The 16662-nt window shown below is 51.0% G+C and overlaps 1 protein-coding gene across 1 annotated transcript in view; it reads left to right on the plus strand.

The window, feature by feature from the left end:
• The first annotated feature begins 1019 nt into the window (after window positions 1-1019).
• The window catches only part of cd79a (CD79a molecule, immunoglobulin-associated alpha), a 59764-nt gene continuing 44121 nt past the window's right edge, over window positions 1020-16662 (plus strand). The window contains exon 1 of the mRNA XM_038814840.1: window positions 1020-1123. Coding sequence (XP_038670768.1) covers window positions 1075-1123 — 49 coding nt within the window. The 5' untranslated portion in view covers window positions 1020-1074. The remainder of the gene's footprint in view (window positions 1124-16662) is intronic.

Genomic DNA, 16662 nt, shown 5'->3' on the forward strand with positions numbered 1-16662 from the left:
GTCGATGAACTCGTAGTGAACTCAGGCTGACTCTGGACACGTGTATTTATACAGCTGCACTAGGGGGAGGAGTCATGGGCGGAGCCAAGGGTGGAGCCCAGTACAAGTTCCTGAGTGCTCCCAGCGCTACTCCCCCTAGTGGTAGGATAGCGCTATTGCGCTTACAAAGACAGTGTGAATTAACATATATACATCTATATTACATTCACCACAATCATCCTGGTGGATTCAAGAGTAATATATATATTTTAGATAAGTCATTATTTAAAATATAACACCCATCAAACACTCCATGGACAGTACAGCATGGGGTTAGATACAGAGTAAAGCTCCCTCTACACTGTCCCCAGCAAACACTCCCAGGACAGGTAAAGCACGGGGTTAGATACAGTGTAAAGCTCCCTCTACACTGTCCCCATCAAACACTCCCAGGACAGGTACAGCACAGGGTTAGATACAGAGTAAAGCTCCCTCTACACTGTCCCCATCAAACACTCCCAGAACAGGTACAGCACGGGGTTAGATACAGAGTAAAGCTCCCTCGATACTGTCCCCATCAAACAACCACAGGACAGGTACAGCACAGGGTTAGATACAGAGTAAAGCTCCCTCTACACTGCCCCCATCAAACATTCCCAGAACAGGTACAGCACGGGGTTAGATACAGAGTAAAGCTCCCTCTACACTGCCCCCATCAAACACTCCCAGGACAGGTACAGCACAGGGTTAGATACAGAGTAAAGCTCCCTCTACACAGTGCTCTGTGTTGCTCCTGGGGCAGCTGTGAGTTGAGTGACCATCCCCACAGTGGGTGTTTGGTGGCTGCTGCCAGGAGAGGTTGTGCCAGCATCTTTCCGCTCGACTAATGAAGGAAAGAGGAAGTGAGTAAACATCTGTGTCGAGCAGTGTGCCGTGACTGCGTGGAACAGACAAACATGTCACACACCACGTCCCATGGGAGGACGCTGTGCTGCTTGCAGGCGCTCTGACAGCCCGCTGCAGACCAGCTGCGACGGGCAGATCAAAACCGTGCCAACGTTTGCTCCAGGTCGGATCAGGTTGCCGAGTCCCACTATGCGAATCCTGACGGATTGTCTCCTGCTGATGGCAATGATTGCCAATGGTGAGTGTGAGGGAAGGGGTTTGTGAGCGAGGATCAAGCAGAGGGTCTGGCAGCAATCAGTGTGGTTGACAGCACACTGGTTTGGATAAGGAGCACGGTTTGGCGTTCACTGAACTCTCTCGCCTGTAAAGCCAAACCCAATGATAAAAGACAAGTCGAAAAATCAATGTCGCAACACGATGGTCGCAGACTTTGAAGGAACTCAGTGGCTCGGCTCAATGCCCACCTTCTGCAAAATCTTGATTAGACGATATTCGACTATCCCTTGTTAATCACAGTTGAGGGAGTGTCTTCACTTCTGATTTCCATGAACCTTGCTTAGACCACGCTTGGAACACTGTGCAGAGTTCGCGACTCCAGAAATTGTGTTTAAACCACAGATGGAGGACTGTGCACAGTTCCAGTCCCTGTTGTAAATAAAAGATAAACGGTGGCTTCAGAAAAAGTTGCATGCCTCCCGTGGATTACAGCACTACTGAGAGTTCAGTACTCCCTCAGTACTGACCCTCTGACAGTGCAGCGCTCCCTCAGTACTGACCCTCTGACAGTGCAGCACTCCCTCAGTACTGACCCTCTGACAGTGCAGTGCACCCTCAGTACTGACCCTCTGACAGTGCAGCACTCCCTCAGTACTAACCCTCTGACAGTGCAGCACTCCCTCAGTACTGACCCTCTGACAGTGCAGCACTCCCTCAGTACTGACCCCCTGACAGTGCAGCGCTCCCTCAGTACTAACCCTCTGACAGTGCAGCACTCCCTCAGTACTGACCCTCTGACAGTGCAGCACTCCCTCAGTACTGACCCTCTGACAGTGCAGCACTCCCACAGTACTGACCCTCTGACAGTGCAGCACTCCCTCAGTACTGACCCTCTGACAGTGCAGCACTCCCACAGTACTGACCCTCTGACAGTGCAGCACTCCCTCAGTACTGACCCTCTGACAGTGCAGCACTCCCTCAGTACTGACCCTCTGACAGTGCAGCACTCCCACAGTACTGACCCTCTGACAGTGCAGCACTCCCTCAGTACTGACCCTCTGACAGTGCAGCACTCCCTCAGTACTGACCCTCTGACAGTGCAGCACTCCCTCAGTACTGACCCTCTGACAGTGCAGCGCTCCCTCAGTACTAACCCTCTGACAGTGCAGCACTCCCTCAGTGCTGACCCTCTGACAGTGCAGCACTCCCTCAGTACTGACCCTCTGACAGTGCAGTGCTCCCTCAGTACTGACCCTCTGACAGTGCAACACTCCCTCAGCACTGACCCTCTGACAGTGCAGCACTCCCTCAGTACTGACCCTCTGACAGTGCAGCACTCCCTCAGTACTGACCCTCTGACAGTGCAGCCCTCCCTCAGTACTGACCCTCTGACAGTGCAGCACTCCCTCAGCACTGACCCTCTGACAGTGCATTGCTCCCTCAGTACTGACCCTCTGACAGTGCAGCACTCCATCAGTTCTGTCCCTCTGACAGTGCATTGCTCCCTCAGTACTGACCCTCTGACAGTGCAGCACTCCCTCAGTACTGACCCACTGACAGTGCAGCACTCCCTCAGTACTGACCCTCTGACAGTGCAGCGCTCCCTCAGTACTGGCCCTCTGACAGTGCAGCGCTCCCTCAGTACTGACCCTCTGACAGTGCAGCACTCCATCAGTTCTGTCCCTCTGACAGTGCAGCACTCCCTCAGTACTGACCCTCTGACAGTGCAGCGCTCCCTCAGTACTGGCCCTCTGACAGTGCAGCGCTCCCTCAGTGCTGACCCTCTGACAGTGCAGCACTCCATCAGTTCTGTCCCTCTGACAGTGCATTGCTCCCTCAGTACTGACCCTCTGACAGTGCAGCACTCCCTCAGTACTGACCCACTGACAGTGCAGCACTCCCTCAGTACTGACCCTCTGACAGTGCAGCGCTCCCTCAGTACTGGCCCTCTGACAGTGCAGCGCTCCCTCAGTACTGACCCTCTGACAGTGCAGCACTCCATCAGTTCCGTCCCTCTGACAGTGCAGTGCTCCTTCAGTACTGTCCCTCTGACAGCTTTATTCTGTATCTAACCCCGTGCTGTACCTGCCCAGGGAGTGTTTGATGGGGACAGTGTAGAGGGAGCTTTACTCTGTATCTAACCCCGTGCTGTACCTGTCCTGGGAGTGTTTGATGGGGACAGTGTAGAGGGAGCTTTACTCTATCTAACCTCGTGCTGTACCTGTCCTGGGAGTGTTTGATGGGGACAGTGTAGAGGGAGCTTTACTCTGTATCTAACCCCGTGCTGTACCTGCCCAGGGAGTGTTTGATGGGGACAGTGTAGAGGGAGCTTTACTCTGTATCTAACACCGTGCTGTCCCTGTCCTGGGAGTGTTTGATGGGGACAGTGTGGAGGGAGCTTTACTCTGTATCTAACCCCGTGCTGTACCTGTCCTGGGAGTATTTGATGGGGACAGTGTAGAGGGAGCTTTACTCTGTATCTAACCCTGTGCTGTACCTGTCCTGGGAGTGTTTGATGGGGACAGTGTAGAGGGAGCTTTACTCTGTATCTAACCCCATGCTGTACCTGTCCTGGGAGTGTTTGCTGGGGACAGTGTAGAGGGAGCTTTACTCTGTATCTAACCCCATGCTGTACCTGTGCTCCCTCATTGCTGGTACTAGAAGTGTTGGCCTGAATTTTGGGACTGGAGTTGGGCTGGAATCTGCCTTTCTAACTCAGAGGTGACAGTACTAACATGTGAGCTGACTGAATTATTTTTGGTGACAACTGGTTATCCACCCAGACCGATTTATTTTTGGTGACAACAGGTTAACCATCCACACTTGGAATAATTGTTGATGGGGCAACTGGTCATCCAGCCGTACTTAGAATTTTGTTCTTTTCCCCACCGTAGGTGACAAAACATTAACCACTCGTAGTTTTGGTGTGGGTGGGTGGGTGCGGGGGGGAGGGGGGGGGGGGGGGGGGGGGCAGGGGGTAGGGCAGGGAGCTCCGATCTCCTCCATACTTTAGTTTCACATCCTCTTTTACAGCAGCTGTCTTTCTTTATCAGCCTCAAAATCATGATAGGCATCTAACTCAGCCACTTCAGACTGCCCTCAGGGAGCTAGTGATAATAGTGTCTGTCAATGTGGGGGTCTGAGTTCTATCTTTCAGCACAGAGCCAGGTGCAACGTTGCACCCTGTTTGTCGTTCTCACCCGCAGCTCACAGTGGAGTTTCTCATTGACCTCAGTACCTGTTGATTGAGAAGGGAACAAATTACAAAAGGGCCTTACTTTGTAGATTGTGCCTCTCACCGACCATTCCATGTTTTGCTGCTTTTGGCTGCATTGCTGTGTGTGCATGTGTGGATGATTGTATGTGTGTTAATCTGTGCATTACTGTGTCTAAGTATGTATGTATACATGGAGTCATAGAGGGTTCCAGCATAGAAACAGGCCCTTCAGTCCACCTTGTCCATGCTGTCCAATGGACAGCTAGTCCCAATTGCCCAAGTTTGGCCCATATCCCTCGATACCCATCTTTCTCATATGACTGTCTAAATGCTTTTTAAAAGACAAAATTGTACTCGCCTCTACTACTGCCTCTGGCATGTGGGTAACCCCGGCCCAATCGCACATGTGCAAAAAATGCCAGCTTGACACTTTGGCAACATCAACATGGCATCCTGGCAGTGCCCATGGCAGCTGGCAGTGCCACCTGGGCACCTTGCCTGTGCCAGCCTGACACCCAGTAGCACTGCCAAGGTGCCAGGCTGGTACCAACAGTGATAGGGCACCACCCTGCCCAAAGGACATGAAGCTCGAAGCCTCCGATTCCCGTGGAGACCCCCACAAGTACCTTTCCATCTGGACCTCATTTGTGGGGACTGTGATGATATGCAAAATGTAAGTTTGTACATAATATCATGCATGACCTTTGACCACTAGGTGGCATTGTAAACTCACCACGTCACCATGTGATCTGGGAGTTGGGGGTTAGTTGTGGTGGGAGATAGACGTATTTGTAGTAGTTCCACGAGAGTTGTGTAGTGTTAGTTTTTTGTTAGTTTATTTTTATCCTAGTTGTCTTACCACAAAGTTTATCCTATAATAAATTATTTTATCATTTATTTTATTTTATTTATTAACTATTTATTGATGAATTATTTATTAATTATTTTATAAACTACATGTTTTGTAGTTCATCGTTCACTTTAGCCTATCTACAGAACATGACATGGTACCAGGGGTGATGATTTAACCAGAAACTTGAAGATTCTGGGCAAGAAAATTCAAACGACTGAAGATAACTCTGCAGGATAAGAAAGGAGACTAATCTTGCAAGCTACTGGCATCTTGAGCTCAACACGTGGTAAAAGTTCAAAGCCTGAAATGGAAGGTACCAAGGCACCTCAACAGCTTTGGTTTACCGGTAATGTAGATGAGAATTGGAGGGTGTTTAAGCAGCAGTTTAAACTATATGTTGCAGCCCTGTGTCTGCGGGCACAGCCCAATGAGAGGCGCAATTTCCAACACGTTTATATTTGAAGACGAGGCTCACGGCAAAAGCTTTGAAGAAGCGCTTAAAAGATTCGATCAGCATTGCTCTTCAAAAAACCTCAAACCTTTGGGTGCTATAAATTCCCTATGCGCATCCAGAACGCGGGTGAGGCATTCAATAACTTCCTCACTGACGTGCGATTGAAGGCGCAGTTGTGCAACTTCAGAACACTCCAGTTGTCAATGATAAGAGGCCAGATAGTTTTTGGATTCTCCACTGATAAAGCATGTGAGTGGCTACTATGTGAAGTAGAAACTTGAAAGTGCCATTCAAATATGTCATGCTAGTAAGCTATCTGCAAAGCAACTCGACACGTTGAATCTCCATAGTTTTGGTGGGAAGGTGGCTGACACCAGTAATTTGGTGACACAGCTGAATAAGAATTTGCTCCCAGTGCGGGCAGCCATTTTGAGCTGCCGACCCGATCCTCCATTTTGCATCTGTGACGTGGCAAATGGCATATGCACTGCTTATGGAAAAACATGTTCCATCTCTAATGGTAGGAATCATAGAATAATAGCATGTACAGTGCAGAAGGAGGCCATTCGGCTTATCGAGTATGCACCGGCCCTTGGAAAGAGCACCCGACTTAAGCCCACACCTCTACCCTATTCTGCCACCCAATGTTATACAAGAAAAAGGCCTGAACTGTGGTGGTATGGATATGAGCACTGCCATTGGTGCAGAGCACTGGTTTCCCATTGGCTCTGGCTGATCATGTGCCTCTCGTCCGATTGGTTGGGACTAGTCACGTGACTGCTCTCCAATTGGTTGAGAGGCAAGTAGGCCCCACCTCCGAGGCGGGGTATAAGTACCCAGAGTTCCCGGCAGTCGGCCATTCTCTGTAGTCGACCACCGGGCTAACAACTAGCAGATTAAAGCTACAGTTCGGATCCTAAATGTGTCTTGAGTCGAATTGATGGTACATCATGAACAAAGAGTCTCAGTGCCATTGTTGAGGTGTGTCTAGAAAACACTTTATTTGTAGATGTGATCTCCAGCAAAGACAAAGAGTTTCAAGGTATGTCAAACAGAAGTATATTTGTAGCAATCTGCAGCAATAGTGACTTGAAGGCAGATAATTATATGGATAATTTAGAAATAAATGGCAGAGTAATAAAAGCCAAGCTGGTACAAGGATCAACCTCATCAACCTGCCTGATGTAAAAAAGCTGCAAATTCAGCCGGAAATAGTTATAAAACGGTACTATAAAGAGATTATAATGGTAACGAAAGCTCGACATTAGGCGCATATGAGCTAGAAGCATGGGTACACAACAGATTTTGCACCATACCATTTTCCATTGTGAACGGCACGAGGGTCCACCACAGGAGCGGGACAATGTAAGGCATTGGAGCTAGTTCAGCGGCTGTACATCCCAGACAGCGCCACGACAAAGGATGAATGCAAATGGCAATGAAATGAAGTGAGGAGCTATCAGATGAAATGAAAGGAAAAGTCAAGCTGGAGGAAGAGCAAAAATTAGACGATGAGCCTGAAGAGAAAGACTATGAAAGTTTATTCAGTTTATTTGGCATTAGTAGCGAGCTGATAGCAAGCAGCATCCAATCTATGCATGACAACGATGAGTGTAGAAGTTCAAGCTGAACTGTACAGAGGCTAAAAATGAGAGTGCAACAGCAGACAAATCAGTTGACAGCACTTCAACTGTGATCAGCCAACTGGGAACGGCAGAAATAATCCCCATTTTGCAGAAATTAGCTCCAGAGAAGGACGATGAATTATCCTATGCCCCCGGACTTATTCCTGCAGTGGGTTCTCAAGTACTCGAGACCAGTCCATCAAAAAACTGGCAGGAAGAACAGATGGATACATCTTTGTGCAGTTCTCCAACAAAACACGAAGCATGTGCATGTATCATTATATCTGATGAGGATGAGCCACTAATTGAGGTTAAACCACAAAGTGAAGAAGTATTGTCTGATGTACAGGACATTGATCCAGCTAAAATACCAGAATGTGAGGGTTTACAGATCATTCCTGAAGTCGCACACTTGCCTGCAACTTCAAACGTGTTCAAAGGTATGCCAACACTAGATGCACCACCTGTTGATGAGTGTACAGCACAGCGTTCAAGCGCAAGCAGCATGGATCAGCCAAAACTCCTCAATCCAGCAAAGGCTCCAAAAACAGTTTTAATTGCAGAAGATACAGAAACAGCTACTTCTTTGGCCATGACCAATAACAAGAATGATGCTCCAGTTGGACAGGCAGATGTGAGTGTGGACCAGACCAATTTTAGGGTTGATGGCGCTAAAGCCAGGAAGAAAAGGAGAAGGGAAAAGTGTCATTTCGAAAGGCTGAAAGAAAGGTGAAATAGTTGATGATTGCTCAAAGCCCAGAAAGAAAACCTGTCTTCTGGAGAAAGAAACAAGATCACAAATTCAGTCGATTCTCAGGGGACCAACCAGAAGATGGCATTAACCTGAAAGACTGAACGTGTAATAATAATAATAATTGTTATTGCCACAAGTAAGCTTATATTAACACTGTAATAAAGTGACTGTGAAAATCCCCTTGTTGCCTGTTCGGGTACACAGAGGGAGAATTCAGAATGTCCAATTCACCAAACCACACGTCTTTTGGGACTTGTGGGAGAAAACCGAAGCACCCGGAGGAAACCCACGCAGACACTGGGAGAAAGTGCAGACTCCGCACAGACAGTGACCCAAGCCGTGAATCAAACCTGGGACCCTGGCATTGTGAAGCAACAGTGCTAACCACTGTTCTAGCATGCCATCCATAGTGAACTGTGTACAAGGCCATGTGTATATGATTATGTATATCATGTTAAAATGTAAAAAGTTATTTCATGCTAGTAAATAATTTTCTTTTACAAAGGAAAGGGGATGTGATTATATGCATAATGTAAGTCTGTACATAATGTTATGCACGACCTCCGACCACAAGTTGGCATTGTAAACTCATCACATTACCATGTGATCTGAGAGTTGGGAGTTGATCGTGCTTGGAGATAGACATATTTGCAGTAGTTCCACGAGAATTGTTTAGTATTTAAAAAAAATACATTTCTTCTCCTCCTTACTTACATTTTCTTCAAAGTTTACACCCCCCAACAAACAATAAACAGTAATGAATACAATGTCAATCCCCTTATCAACAACAACAATCCCATCTTCCCACCAAACTCCCAAACAAGAGCCCGCATGTTAACATATTTTTTAATATATGTTTTTTATTGGTTTTTATGAATAAAGTATATTTACCGTTATATACACAAAAAATAGAATACGTACATATATATATTATATATATGTATGTATAGAAAGGAACACGCACAAAAACAAAACAAACAAACAAAAAGTTAGAATCAAATAACTGGTAAGGTATGTGCTAGCTCAACAACAGCAGCTCTGTACAATTGGCAGTATTGTTTTTAGCACATAAATAGGCATCTGTTTGTGGGGGGGGGGGGTGGAAACTGGGTGGGTACATATACATTTGGGCGCCGGGGAAACGAATACAGAACAATTACAGAGGGCAAGACGCGAATGGATCTGGTGTTGGTGTTGTAGCTTGCTTCTCCCGGACGGTTTTCGCTGCCATTGTCGTCTCGCGATCACCTCTGCTTCAGCCGTTCGTCCTGTCTTTCGCTCGGATTTTCCTTGTTCTCTGCTCCTGTAGATGCCAAGTTTGTTATTGTTTCCCGTGCCCTCCTTCCGGCTGTCATTCCCTTGCCTCCCCCCCACCTCACTGGTTCCCCTCTATTGTTCCCCGTCTTCTCCCTCTTCCTCCCCTTCTCCCGCGGTTTGCCTTTCTTTTCTCTTCAGTTTAGCTGCTAACCCCCACTCCTTAGTCCATCCCTCTCTCCCCTGCCTCGGCTACTTTCCCCTGATTCTTGGCTACCTGGCTATTCTTCTGCTTGTTCGTTGGCCACAAACAGGTCCCGGAATAATTGGGTGAATGGCTCCCACGTTCTGTGGAAGCTGTCGTCTGACCCTCGGATGGCAAATTTGATTTTCTCCATTTGGAGAGATTCTGAGAGGTCGGACAGCCAGTCTGCAGCTTTGGGTGGTGCTGCTGACCGCCAGCCAAACAGGATTCTACGGCGGGCGATCAGGGAGGCAAAGGCAAGGGCGTCCGCCCTCCTCCCCAGGAATAGATCTGGCTGGTCTGAAACCCCAAAGACCGCCACTTTCGGTCATGGCTCCACCCTCACTCCCACCACTTTGGACATGGCTTCGAAGAAGGCTGTCCAGTACCCTGCAAGTCTGGGGCAAGACTAGAACATGTGGGTGTGGTTGGCCGGGCTGCTTGGCACCGTTCACATCTGTCCTCTACCTCCGGGAAGAACCTACTCATACGGTTTCTCGTTAAGTGGGCTCTATGTACCACTTTTAGTTGCGTCAGGCTGAGCCTTGCGCACATGGAGGTGGAGTTGACCCTATGCAGTGCTTCGCTCCAGAGTCCCCATCCTATCTCAATTCCCAGGTCCTCCTTCCATTTCTTTCTTGTTGCGTCCAGTACTGTGTCGGCCGGTGTCAGTCATATATGTCGCTACAGTTCCCTTCATCTAGGGTGCTTGCGTCCAGTTGTGGACCGCATGTTAACATAAGCAAAAAACAAGAAGGAATCAGGGAACACCCATAGTCACCATTTTAAAATTTTTAAATAATTTTTATTGGAATTTTTTGAAAAATATATATCAACAGAACAATAATAACAATAACAATAATAATAAACATCCCCGGCACCCGTAACAACGCATATAACAAACCCCCCCACCCCCCCAACCCAATAAACAACAACATAAATTAACAATAAGCAAATTAACTTAAACACTATCCCCCTAAACCCCCCCCCCCCACTTTCCCCCCCTCCCCCCAGGGTTGCTGCTGCTGCTGACCTAGTACCTTATCGTTGAGCCAGAAAGTCGAGGAAAGGCTGCCACCTCCTAAAGAACCCTTGTACCGACCCCCTCAGGTCAAATTTGACCCTCTCCAGCTGAATAAATCTCGCTATGTCATTAATCCAGGTCTCCACACTTGGAGGTCTCGCATCTTTCCACTGCAGCAAGATCCTCCGCCGGGCTACTAGGGACGCAAAGGCCAAAACATCGGCCTCTTTCGCCTCCTGCACTCCCGGCTCCACCCCAACCCCAAATATCGCGAGTCCCCAGCCTGGCTTGGCCCTGGATCCCACCACCCTCGACACCGTCCTCGCCACCCTCTTCCAGAACTCCTCCAGTGCCGGGCATGCCCAGAACATATGGGCATGGTTCGCTGGACTCCCCGAACACCTGACACACCTGTCTTCGCCCCCAAAGAACCTACTCATCCTAGATCCGGACATGTGGGCCCGGTGCAGCAAATTGAACTGGATGAGACTAAGCCTCGCACATGAAGAGGAGGAGTTCACCCTCTCCAGGGCGTCCGCCCATGTCACCTCCTCAATCTGCTCCCCCAGCTCCACCTCCCACTTAGCCTTCAGCTCCTCTACCGATGCCTCCCCCACCTCCTGCATTACCTGGTAGATGTCAGACACATTCCCAGCCCCGACCCACACCCCCGAAAGCACCCTATCCCTTACCCCCTGTGGGGGCAGCAAAGGGAACCCTTCCACCTGCCGCCTAGCAAACGCCTTGACCTGAAGGTACCTGAACATATTCCCCGGGGGGAGCTCAAACTTCTCCTCCAGTTCACCAAGGCTCGCGAACCTCCCGTCAATGAACAGGTCTCCCAACTTCCTAATGCCTGCCCTGTGCCACCCCAGGAACCCATCATCCATGTTCCCTGGGATAAAACGGTGGTTCCCCCGCAGCGGGGCCTCCACCGAGCCCCCCAATTCCCCCCTGTGTCGCCTCCACTGCCCCCAAAGTTTGAGGGTAGCTGCCACCACCGGGCTCGTAGTGTACCTCGTTGGAGGGAGCGGCAGCGGCGCCGTTACCAGTGCCTTCAGGCTCGTGCCTCCACAGGACGCCATCTCCATCCGTTTCCATGCTGCCCCCTCCCCATCCATTACCCACTTACGTACCATCGAGACGTTAGACGCCCAATAGTACCTAGAGAGGTTGGGCAACGCCAGCCCCCCTCTATCCCTGCTCCGCTCCAAAAAGACCCTCCTTACTCTCGGAGTCCCGTGCGCTCAAACAAATCCCAGAATGCTGCTGTTCACCCTCCTAAAAAAGGCCCTCGGAACGAAAATGGGGAGGCACTGAAACAAGAACAAAAACCTTGGGAGCACCGTCATTTTAACGGACTGTACTCTACCCACCAACGACAACGGCAGCATGTCCTACCTTCTAAATTCCTCCTCCATCTGCTCCACCAACCTAGTAAAATTAAGCTTATGCAAAGTCCCCCAACTCCTAGCCACCTGAACCCCCAGGTACCTAAAACTCCTCACTGCCCTCTTTAGCGGGAGCCTACTAATCCCCTCCTCCCGGGTGTACGACAAACAGCTCACTCTTGCCCAGGTTCAATTTATATCCCGAGAAACTCTCGAACTCAGCAAGAATCTCCATCACCTCCGGCATTCCCCCTACCGGGTCTGCTACGTACAGCAGCAAGTCATCTGCGTACAGCGACACTCGGTGCTCCTCCCCACCCCGCACCAGACCCCTCTACCTCCCCGACTCCCTGAGCGCCATGGCAAGAGGCACAATTGCCAACGCAAAAAGCAAGGGGGTCGGGGACACCCCTGCCTCGTCCCACGGTGGAGCCTGAAGTACTCGGACCTCCTCCCATTTGTCGCTACACTCGCCATCGGGGCCTCGTACAGCAACCTCACCCATTTAATAAACCCCACCCCAAACCCAAACCTCTCCAATACCTCCAACAAGTACCCCCACTCAACCCTGTCAAAGGCCTTCTCCGCATCCAATGCCACCACAATCTCCGCCTCTCCTTCTGCTGCCGGCATCATTATCACATTTAGCAGCCTTCGCACATTAGTGTTCAGCTGCCTCCCCTTCACAAAACCCGTCTGATCTTCATGTACCATCCCCGGCACCCAGTCCTCTATTCTAGTGGCCAAGATCTTCGCCAGCAACTTGGCGTCTACATTCAGCAGTGAAATTGGCCTATATGATCCGCACTGCTAGGGGTCCTTATCAGCGCCCGGGACATCGTCGGGGGAAAAACGCCCCCCTCCCATGCCTCGTTGAAGGTCCTAACCAACAGGGGGCCCAGCAGGTCCGCATATTTCTTATAAAATTCAACCGGGAACCCATCCGGTCCCGGCGCCTTCCCCGACTGCAAGTGGCCAATCCCGCTGACCAGCTCCTCCAACTCGATCGGCGCCCCCAGTCCCTCCACCTGCTCCTCCTGTACCCTTGGAAATCGGAGCCTGTCCAAAAAACTCTCCATTCCCCCTCCCACCGCCGGCGGCTCCGACCGGTACAGTTCCCTATAAAAGTCCCTAAAGACCTCATTGACCTCTGCCCCCTGCCGCACCACATTCCCACCCCTATCCTTCACTCCACCAATCTCCCTAGCCGCGTCCCGCTTACGAAGCTGGTGCGCCAGCATCCTGCTCGCCTTCTCTCCATACTCGTAGATCGCTCCCTGCGCCTTCCTCCACTGTGTCTCCGCCTTCCTGGTGGTCAATAAATCAAACTTGGCCTGTAAGCTACACCGACCCCCCCGACACACATCAACTCCACCCTGGCCAATCCAGCAGCAACCCGGTACCCCCCCCCCCCCCCCCCCCCCCCCCCCCAGGCTAGGACCCCTCCTAGCCGCGACGCTCCCTCCACAGTACTCCCGTGAGCCAGCTGACGTCTGCTGACCCCGGCAGCTCCCGCTCTAACTCCGACCCTTCCCGATATGGGGTCCCCCCTCTTCCCCTGCATCAGCTCCTTGGTACCGCTTCGGCGCGGGAAAACGGGTCTAATAACCCCGCCCCTCGCCACCAGCTCCTCCCCCCTCGTCACACAGCACGGGAAACCAGCCCCACCCCACCAACGCAGCTCCCAAACCGCAGTCCCAACCCAACCACCAACTCCGTACAAACAAAGACACAGATCAACCACAAACCCCAGTACCCCACTTAAAACACAAAACCATAACCCACATCGTCCAAAAGCGAGAGAAAAAACAGAAACAAACAGAATAACCAGCAACAGCGTAAACAGTGATACAGAAATAGAAAAACTCCCACAGCCCCCAATCTCTAGTTCGAGTCCAACTTTTCAGCCTGCACAAAGGCCCACGCTTCCTCCGGGGACTCAAAGTAGTAATGCCGGTCCTTGTAGGTGACCCACAGGCGCGCAGGTGGCAACATGCCAAACTTCACCTGCTTTCCGTGGAGCACCGCCTTCGTCCGGTTAAACCCGGCTCTCCGCTTGGCCACCTCCGCACTCCAGTCCTGGTAGATACGCACTACCGAATTCTCCCACTTACTACTCCTCACCTTCTTGGCCCATCGGAGAACACACTCCCGGTCACTGAAGCGATTGAACCGCACCAGCACCGCCCGCGGGGTTCATTCGCCTTAGGCCGCCTGGCCAGTACTCTGTGGGCCCCCTCCAGCTCCAGGGGCAGATGGAAGGATCCTGCCCCCACCAGCGAGTTCAGCATCACGGCCACATAGGCCGGCAGGTCCGACCCCTCTAGCCCCTCCTCGAGGCCCAGGATCCGCAGGTTCTTCCTCCGTGACCGAAGCTCCATCTCCTTAAACCGATCTTGCCACTTTTTATGAAGCGCCTCGTGTATCTCCACCTTCCCCACGAGGGCCGAAACCTCCTCCTCGCGCTCAGAGGCCTGCTGCTGCAACTCGAGTATCGCTGCACCCTGGGTTGTCTGGGTCTCCAGCAGCTTACTCGTCGTCATCTTCAGGGATTCCAACAACTCCCCTTTCATCTCCGTGAAATAGCGCAGAAGGGCCGCCTGCTGCTCCTCAGCCCACTGCCTCCACTCCTCAGGGGCTCCACCGGCCGCCATTTCGTCCACCTTCCCCCGCTTTTCCAGGGGAGCTGCTGCCGTTTTTCTCCTCGCCCCACTCCGAGTCCGCACCATAAATCCCGGGGGGTTTTGCTGCAGACCCCTTTATCCACCGGGAATCGTCGAATCAGCGCCGTTTGGGGCCCTTAAAAGAGCCCACAGGTCCTATTAAAGCGGGAGCTGCCGAACGTGCGGCTTAGCTCCGCATAGCCGCAACCGGAAGTCCACCCAGTCACCATTAACACATACAGTCCCCCTCCCCCCCAACCCTCCCAACCACATCCCCCACTAATGTTCAGTATAATCCAATTCTTGAAAGTACATTATGAATAACACCCATGAATTGTGGAAACCTTCCATCCTTCCCCTCAGTTCAAACTTAACCTTCTCGAAAGTTAAGAATTCCAGCAGGTCCCCTCGCCACGCCAGGGTACAGGCTGGAAAGGCTGATTTCCATCCCAACAGGATCTGTCTTCGTGCAATCAACGAGGCGAAGGCTATAAGATTTGCCTTCCCATCCGTTTCCAACCCCGGCTGGCCCAATACCCCGAATATGGCCACCACAGGGCCCGGGTCCAGTTTTACGTGCACCACTTTAGAGATTACACTAAACATCTCCTTCCAGTAATCCTCCATCTTTGGACAGGAGCAAAACATATGAAAGTGGTTTGCCCCCCCCGCAACGTTCACACACATCTTCTACCCCCTCAAAGAGCTGGCTCATCCTCATCCTTGTGAGGTGCGCTCTATATACCACCTCCAGCTGTATCAACTCCAACCTCGCACACGAGGTGGAGGCGTTCACCCTCCGGAGCACCTCACACCAGAACCCCTCTTCTATAACTTCTCCCAATTCTTCCTCCCACTTTGCCTTAATCCCTTCTAGTGGTGCCTTCTCCTCCTTCAAAATAGCCCCCTAAACCGCCGATACTACCCCCTTCTCCAGTCCCCCTGTCGTCAGCACCTCCTCCAGCAATATGGAAGCCGCCTATACTGGGAAGCTCTGTATCTCCTTTCTGGCAAAGTCTCGAACCTGCATGTATCTAAATATTTCCCCCTGTTCAAGCCCATATTTCACTCCTTCAATCCTGCAAACCGACCCCCAAAAAACATATTTTTTAGTGTCCTAATTCCCTTCTCCTCCCATCTCCGAAAATTTCCATCCCACTTCCCTGGCTCAAATCTGTGGTTTCCCCGAATCGACATATCCCTTGACCCTGCCCCCAACCCAAAGTGCTGTCGAAACCGCCTCCAAATTCTCAACGAAGCTATTACTACTGGACTCCCTGAGTATCTACCCAGGGCCATCGGGAGCGGCGTTGTTACTAGTGCCTTCAATCCCAACCCCCTACACAAACTCTCCTCCATTCTGACCCATTTGCAATCCACCCCTCTGACCCAGCTCCGCATCTTTTCCACATTCGCCGCCCAGTAATAATACATCAGGTTTGGAAGCCCCAAACGCCCTGCCTGCCTTCCCCTCTGTAGCAGCACCTTTCTAATTCTGGCCACATTCCTTCCTTCAATCGCTCTGAAAAATGGCTTTGGCAGGAAAATCGGCAGGCATTGGAAAACAAACTAAAATCGCTGCAATGCGTTCATTTTAACATTACTATCCTAACTGGGGGTCTCTCACACCCCCATTCTTATCCACCATTATCATACTACCGGATCCTGCCCCCTGCGCCTGACCCGCCCCTATCTAGTGTTAACATTGAACCCCCTCCCCCACTCCCAGAATCCTCCCCTGTACTTCCTCTCAATAAAAACCTCCCCAGTATAGATCCCTTTTCCCCTCCACCCCTTGCTAGCCTCGTAGGCCCATTGAAACCTGTTAACCAGGCTCCAATGTCCACAGCCCTCCTCTCACCTCACCTCCGTTCACTAGCCGACTTTAGTTAGCTAGTGCGAGTACTAAAAGCTCTTTTTTCCAGTTAAGGAGCAATTTAGCGTGGCCACATCTTTGGGTTGTGGAGCTCAGACTCACACAGACATGGGAAGAATGTGCAAACTCCACACGGACTGTGACCCGGGGCTGGGATCGAACCCGGGTCCTCTGTGCCGTGAGGCAGCAGTGCTAACCACTGCGCC

The sequence above is a fragment of the Scyliorhinus canicula genome, chromosome 12, assembly GCF_902713615.1.
Source record: "Scyliorhinus canicula chromosome 12, sScyCan1.1, whole genome shotgun sequence".
NCBI classification, from domain to species: domain Eukaryota; kingdom Metazoa; phylum Chordata; class Chondrichthyes; order Carcharhiniformes; family Scyliorhinidae; genus Scyliorhinus; species Scyliorhinus canicula.